The 7,737-nt window shown below is 52.2% G+C and overlaps 1 protein-coding gene across 1 annotated transcript; it reads right to left on the bottom strand.

Moving 5' to 3' along the window:
- Positions 1-1,702: 1,702 nt before the first annotated feature.
- Positions 1,703-6,644, bottom strand: IGFBP1 (insulin like growth factor binding protein 1). The gene is made up of 4 exons (XM_027124172.1): positions 6,216-6,644; positions 4,637-4,821; positions 3,332-3,460; positions 1,703-2,423 (listed from the first exon to the last, which is right to left on the bottom strand). The coding sequence occupies exons 1-4, from the start codon at positions 6,559-6,561 to the stop codon at positions 2,292-2,294; spliced, it is 792 nt and encodes a 263-aa protein (XP_026979973.1). The 5' UTR covers positions 6,562-6,644; the 3' UTR covers positions 1,703-2,291.
- Between the last annotated feature and the right edge of the window lie 1,093 nt (positions 6,645-7,737).

Here is a 7,737-nt window from a genome sequence, read left to right as displayed (position 1 = left end):
GCTTGGAAGTAGGGAAGTGCTGTCCCAATTTAGACCCACAGAGGCAAAAGCATGGACAAGCAGGACGATTTTCATGGGAGGGGCTCCGTTTGGACCTTCTGCCTCTGCTCGCTGTCATGACTAAGTGCAGCAATGCTCTGGGCCTGACCCGGCCACAGAAACCATCCTGTTAATAACGCTTATGGCCTGGATCAGACGTGGAATAGATTCCAAACATGGCTGGAGCAGAGATCCTTCTGTCCCCCCAGGAGCTGTCCCCAGAGCCCATTTACCCCCAGACCTGTGTGAACCCATGGGACTTGCTGTTGTGACTACATAACTCAACATGTGGGTGCATGACTTTTACGTGTGAGCAGAGAGAGCTGTCCTGTCTATGAATAGGATTGACCCAAGGGAGCTGCTGAGTAGTTGCTGGAGAATCAGGTGGACCCAACAACAATAAAAGATGGGGACACTAGAATCGTGAAGGACTCTTAGATTGCCTCCCAAATGCCCATCAACTCCTGATTCGTTTGAAAGGAACCGGAACTGGAAATATGAGACACTGTTGCTGGTCACGACTGCTGCATGAGAGCATGTCCAGAAGCCCTGGGACTAGAGAGAGCTGCCCGCCCTGCCCCTCGCCCCCCCGCCCCGCCCAGTCTAAGTTAACTGATACTTTTGACTAACCACCCAAACATGCCATGGTCAAGGTGGATGAATAACCCCAGCTTCAGCTGAGACTGAGAACCCCCTGTAGGCGCTGCTGTGCCAGTGCCTTCAAGTTTAGAGTTGTGTCGCTTTAATTTTGCCCAGAAGTCACCTCCTGCGCATTGTGGGGAGGGAAGTCCACCTTCCCCAGCTCCGCTCCTGAGCCCACACCTGAGGGGTAGGTGCAGTCCAGACCTTCAGACTGGGTCCTACAGGGCCCTCGTGGGGGCTGAAGCGCTGAGAAAAGCTCCCGTTGCCATCACAGGATAACGGCGAGCACGACGATAACCATGTGGTTATTTTTAGCAGGGTGGGATGGGGCCGTGGCTGACACACATCAGGCTGATATATTTTGAATGATGCATCTGAGGGCTGAGCTCATAGTGAGTCCTGCGGGCTCGGCACAGGGAGGATGGCAGCTGTGGGGGTCAGGGGGTGATGGGGGAGACCCAAGGTAGGGAGCTGGAGCCCAGAGCAGGGAGGGGCCGGTTGGGATCCCCTGGGATGGATGAGATGCCCATCCAGGGGGAGAAAAGGAAGGAGCAGTCAGCAGGGCAGGAAGGAAGGGGGGTCAGGAAGGAAGGAACCCACGTGGCAGAGGACCCATGTCTTGGGCTCAGGTCTTAGTCGTGCAAACAGAGGGGCAAGCAGGGTGCTGCCCTGGAGGGTGCCACTGAAGCCCTGCAGGGGCCATAGGCTGGGCAGAGTCAGAGAGAAGACGGGTGAGGGAGAAGTTAAGGAAGTGATTCTGTCTTGCATTTAAGATAGGAGAAACCCTGGCCTATTTACAAGAGGAAGGGAAGGAGCTAGCGGAGAGGTTAGGGGCCGCAGAGGGAGGGAGGGCTGCCCCGGGCGTGGGAGCCCTCAGTGGGCAGGGCAGACCTGCCAGCACTGGGGACCAGGAACCTGCAGACTGGACTCGCCCGCGCTGCATGCAGAAGGGGAGGTGACGGACGGAGGGAATTCAGGAAGGAAGAAGACGTTGTGTTCAACAAATGTCCGTGACGATAGCAATGATCCAGTGTGGGATATTTATTCCAGGGTGTTTACACTGTGTTCATGCGTTTGACAATATCTGCAATACATATATTAACACGTAGCAACACCATCACATGTAGCTTTGACTACATGATCAACATTTACGTTTGCCTGCAAATTTACGCGAAACACAGATCCATGGAATAAACAGAGTAAATCATTCTTAAGCACAGCCTAACCGTCCTCCATCAAACCACTTAAAGAACATCACTGCTACACGTTTGATTTTGCATTTTCTCGGCAGTACTTTCCTATGCTCTTTAAGACGGAAGCATGAACCTCTGAAGAGCTCAAATACAAGTATTTACATACAACGTGATGGGAAGTGTTTCATGATATATAAATTAATATAACACAAGTTACTGTGTAGAAAAAAATAAATTTATGGTGAATAAATAAACCATAGCTTTATATATCAAGTCATATGTGGAGTATAAAAAGTAATTCCTAGGTATATACATATATATCTCTCTCTATATATAAGTGTGTGTGTATCCCAGAGTATAAATATCATATGTACTTAAATATTTCATGTGAAGGAATAGATCGTATTGCATCTGTTTTCAGTTCTGTAAGTTAAAATACTGATGGCATTTGGGGTCCCCTCTGATTGCCACGGACCCCAGGATCTTCTTTCCGCTCCAAGGGTAGACACACCAGCAGAGCCCAGGCTCTCCTTCCAGGGATGTCTCGCACTGCAAAGAAAAGAAGCGAGGTCAACAGCGGCCCCTGTGAAGCTGAGAGGGCGGCGGAGCTCCGTGCTGCCCAGTGCCGTGTGGAGGGCGTGGCAGCTGAGAGCCAGGCCATGGGCATCCCCAACCGGCCGTGACCATGACTGAGGGCAAATCCTACACCGTCCTGGTTCTCTTCGTAAAATAGAGACTAAGGGCAAGTGCCCAATGCAATAAGGATGTCACGCGTGTGTTGAATGGTACAGTGTGCGCAGAACTGTCTGCTTCACAGCCCCTACGGCAGAGCGCCTGAGCCCGGAGGGAGCCTGCCCACGTGTGGCCAACCTTGCTGTCGTACCCCCTGCCAAATTCCTTGTTTGTTATAAAGCACTTCCTGGTCCCCAGTTTCCCCCAGAAATATCCACAGAACCTAGGCTTCACTGAGTCCTAAAGGGCTCCTCAAAATTAGGTCTTCGTTTGTTTAATCTCACTTATTATCTGGCAAGCCAAAAAAATGCTATTATATTTAATTATAAAGTTCATTTCCCTTTGTAGGGAGAAAAAATGTAAGAGATGTCCAAACAGATCCTCACTTTCCTAAGCAGAATTGGCCTGTTCCTCTCTATTACAGGTGAGACACTGAGATCCAGAACGTGAGGGGCCTGTGACGGTCCCCACCTGCTGAGATTTGCTAGCTGATGGAGCGACACTCATCTCAGGGCCCCCGAGTGCACACAGGCTTTGAGCATGGGGCTGGTCTTCAGGCTAACGGGGGGCTAGTGCCTCCTACTCCCAGAGGGGTGGGTCTTGCGTAATATGATCTGTTACGTGGTTTTACGTTGCTCACCTGGAGCTGGACACCCTGTTTGTTGAAAGGCTGGCACTTGGCTGGGGTGTGGGCATCAAGGGCTGTCGCGTGAGGATGCACATACCTGTTTGCTGTGATAGAATCCATTCTTGTTGCAGTTTGGCAGATAAAATTTGTAAAGTTTGTCTCCTGCCTTCTGCTGCTCCCTGGCTAATCTGTCCAGCACTTTGTAGAGTTCTCGCTGGCAGGGCTCCTGAAAGAAAAATTTGACGTTGGGATAAATGACAAGAAACAGTGTATTATTAGCCTAAAAGGGGAGTGGATGTAAGAGGTTTTGTGTGGGCTCTGAGGACAGGCCTGGACCCACTTTCTCTCGGCCTCACTCTCTCACCTATAGAAGGAGGGTGGTTAGTCTCTGTTCTGAGTTGTTAAGATAAAGGATGGGAACCCCATGCCCTCCCTCACTGAACATTCACTAAACACTTGCAGGAGACAAGAGCATCACCAATGCCATGAGCTCTCCGACTCTCCTGCCCCCCGTGAGTAATTCTGGCATCAGTCATCTGGTTGAAAGGAGAATGGGCACAACTCTGCGAACGGAGAACTTAGTAGCAGAGCTTTCTAAATTTTGAACAACGTTCCTCTGTAATCTACAAGGTTAGTTCACATGAACCAAATTCGTTGAGGATTAAGGCGTTCATCTGGACAATCTGAGATAAGCATGAACTTTTCTCTATTTGTCATCATTTCAAGCTTAAACTCTGAAGTGTCTAGAAAATGGTTCAATCTCCACTTTTCTGGGTATGCATGTTTTTAGAAGTGAGTTTCTTTTTTTCACAAATGAACCCAAGTCACTCCAACTTTGATTCTTTGTCGCCCTCAAGTGGTAGGACTAAAAACATACATCAATTAAGATGCTACAAGGGAGTTAGCGCTTAACCGGGACAGAGCTTCAGTTTGGGAAGATGAAAAACTGCTCAAGATGGACGGTCATGATAGATAGTGGCAGAATAATGTGACTGTACTTAATGTAACTAAACTTTATACTTTAAAATGATTAAAATGCTAAATTTTATGTTATGAATATTTTACCACAATTTCTTTAAAAGTGGGGGGAAGATGGGATGGGGGAGGAGGATGTTAAGAATAGCTCAGTGCTCTTTAGACACTGCCAGTCTGATACCCTCATTTTAGAGATGAGCTCAGAGACGTGAAATAATGTATCTAAGGTTGCACAGCACGAACTGCATTTTCTTTCCATCCAGAGGGCTCCTCTGCTGAAAGCCCTTGGGTTAAAAGTTCCCAAAGCTAAGCTGAGAAATGTCTGTTAGGCTTTGGGAAGGAACTTGTTTATATCCAGGGCTCAGGACCGGACCTGCAGGGCCAAGCAGATTCAAGCTAGAGGCTCCACCTACCCCGAGGCTCTCACCTTCCGATTGTTGACGTCTGTGATCTCCAGGGCCCTCATGCTCTCATAATTACTGATGGCGTTCCAGAGGATGGGCAGGTCCTCACTGGACGCAGCCATCAGGTGGAAATTGTCCAGAAGCTGCTCCTGGGTCATCTCTGAGCTCTCAGGGGACATGTTCTCTAGGGTGGCAGGGTCCTTTGCCTCTGAAAATGGAAAAACGAAAACCCATGAGCCTCTCTCCGAAGCATCTGCACCTGTGCCCCCCTCCCCTGAAGCTGCTTCCCTTCCCACAAAACCGAACTGGGACAGGATGGCCATGTAGTTTTGCCTACTCCCACTTTAAAGGAACTTCTGATGGCTTCCAGGTAGAGGGATGACCCAACAGCAATACCAATGGCAAGAGTACCCCGTGTTTCTGCTTCTAAAGTAGGCACATGCACATGTGTCAAAGCCCGGGAGGAGCCCTGAGAAAGCCATGGATTACAATTCAATTCCTGACCCCATCCTCAGCTTTCCTATCCATAAAATGGGCATGTTAGTAATTCCCTGTGAACAGGTGGTAGGGTTTGTTTAGAGGTGGGGTCTAGATTGCAGCTCTACTCTCTTCTTTTCCAGGGGCTCTGCCTTCCCACAGAGTGACTTCTTTGCAACCCTGGGAAGAGGGAGGGTCACCAGATTTCTTGCAGAGCCCTAGGGTTTGGATCTGGTGCATGGACAGAATGATAGAGAACTGGCTCTCCTGAGGGAACCCGGGGGGACACCCTCTCCTTTGAGGACCACAGAGATGACTCTGAAGGCAGAGAACCAGGAGGAAAACCGTCCCCACCTTGGAAGGGTGACGCGCTCCAGCAGATCCCTATCGGGGCATAGAGCCACAAGATCCCGCCAAGAATCACGGAATCGCCGGACATACAGCTGCCCTGACAGGGAGGTAGGGAGAGGGGGTAGAGGTGGGTGTATTTCCTCTGCTTCCCACTACAAGTAAATCACTGCTAAATTCAGGAAAGTTCTGATTGTCAAGTTCTGAGGAGGCAGCACACACATCAACCACTGTTCTTCTATGACAATGAACGCAAGTGACGTTTTTAGCCTGAACTTTCACATTATGTTCTGTAAACATCTGGGAAGCACATACTGTCTGCACAGGACATATATTTCAAAGGACATTCCAAACACCTCCCAGGAGGCCAGCGGTACAGGCTCCCACTGCAGGTCTTCCCGGAAACTAATGCATTGGCAGGGAGGAGAGCCAGGGGCGGCTGGAGTGGCACCCCGCTGCCCGGGCACCCCATCGCCTCCCTCTTCTGGGTTTTTATAGATCAGTGGGCTGCCCAGGTCTGGGCTCCCTCCCCCAGCTCTCCCACCAAGTTGCGTGTGTCCTGCCTTATCCTAAGCGCCCCCTGCAGGACCACACAACGATGGAGTTCATCTGGGTGACAAATCCTTTCCCCTTACAGGTTTTGGCTGCAAGCGCTGAGCTTGGCCGGGTTTGCTCCCCACTGGCTGTGAGCTTTGGTGGAGCCCCAGCCCTCTGCCCGCCCCAGTCCCCACCCCATCTGTCCCAGGGGAGGGACCCGGGCGGGGAGACGGTTGGTACCTGTGGCCTCGGCGCTGGGCGCGGGCATGCAGGCGCCCTGGCCGCGGGTGAGGGCGTACAGGGGCCGAGGCTCCCCGGGCAAGGCGCGGCAGCTGAGCCCATGGGCGCAGCGCGCAGTAGCCACGCCGCATGCGGCGTCCAGCGGCAGGGCGCACGTGGGGCAACAGCCGCAGCCGGCGGGCCGGGTGAGCTCCGGGCACGAGGCGGGCACGGGAGGGCAGAGCGCCAGCCTCTCGGCGGAGCAGGGCGCGCAGCGCCAGGGCTGGGGAGCGTCAGCGGGTGAGCCGAGCTGAACGGCCAGCGAGAGCAGAAGCGGCCAGGCGCGGACAGCCGGGACTTGGGGCATCGCCAGGCAGCGGTGGCGGTCAGGAGCCGGTGCTCGCTAGGCGGTGGCGGCGGCGCGCTGGCCGATGCTGGCTGAGCGGTGGCTGATGCTCGCTGGGCACCGGGTGCGCCTTATGAAGGGCGCCGGCCGGGCCACCTGAACCAGCGGTTAATGATTGGCGGCGCCGCGTGCTCGCGGCCGGTGTTCAAAATAAGTTTGTTTTGGTTGTAGGCGCACTGCCCTGCGCAAACCGTGGGTAGAAGGAGGGCAAACGGTCCAGGTTTCAGACAGTGTTTGTCCTGTCGTTAGGGTTCAGACCTGGAGCCAAAGTGCAATTCCAGCCAGGAGCGCACAGCCAAGTGGAGCGTGGCGCTTGCTTGTTTCGTTCAAGGGGCATCTTCAGGCTGAGTCTGCCGGCGGTCCCCGGAAGACCCAGGGAAAGCAAGAGAGATAAGCTGGGCAAGGCCAGCGCATTGGCCAGTTTTCAAGTGGGGAAATCAAGGCCCAGGCAGAGGAAGGAAGGATGGGCTTAGATAGAAGCCAGGTGTTGGAAAGCCCTGGCAGCTTCTCAGTGGCAAAGCCCAGAACTTTCTCCCTCTGCAGAAAGAAGACCAACGGGCCCCTTAACTGCTGTCTTGAGAGCCTTTCCCAGGAGGAAAGAAGGAAGGAAAGGGGCAGTTCCTCCCAGGGCTGATGCCGCCCTCGCTAATGTCACCACAGCCCCCAGAGACCCACCTTGTTAACTGAGCTTACAGAGAGAGAGGGACTCAGAGACAGGGCGAGGGTGCAGAACGAAGCCCAGACCCCAGCTTCCTCTGACTTTCAGCCTCAGACCAGATTTTTATCAGGAGTTGATGACCAAGGCTTTCTCTCTAGTTAGAATTCCTGTTTCTGAATATCCTCTTGAGTGGAAAGAAAAATGTCACTGTACCTTCAAAGACAGTGAGATATGGCCCTGCCCTTGTCCAGGTACTGCAGGTGCCCTCACTGGCACCCGGTCCCTGGAAACCAGGCAGCTACTGACAAGAACAAGGCAGCTGTATATTTACTGATGGAGGAAAGTCTCCAAGGTTTGTAATATTATGCAAGTTAAGTAAAATTTCCAAGTGAAGTAAAACTAACAAGGCACAGAATATGCCATTGTTTGTGTACAAAAAAAGGAATAGGAATGTATATGTCACTGTGATCCTAAATGTA

This window comes from Aethalodelphis obliquidens, unplaced genomic scaffold (assembly GCF_003676395.1).
Source record: "Aethalodelphis obliquidens isolate GAN/ISIS:26980383/991018 unplaced genomic scaffold, ASM367639v1 scaffold27, whole genome shotgun sequence".
NCBI lineage: Eukaryota > Metazoa > Chordata > Mammalia > Artiodactyla > Delphinidae > Aethalodelphis > Aethalodelphis obliquidens.
The sequence above is the reverse complement of the archived record's forward strand: the minus strand, read 5'-3'. Positions and strand labels throughout refer to the sequence as shown.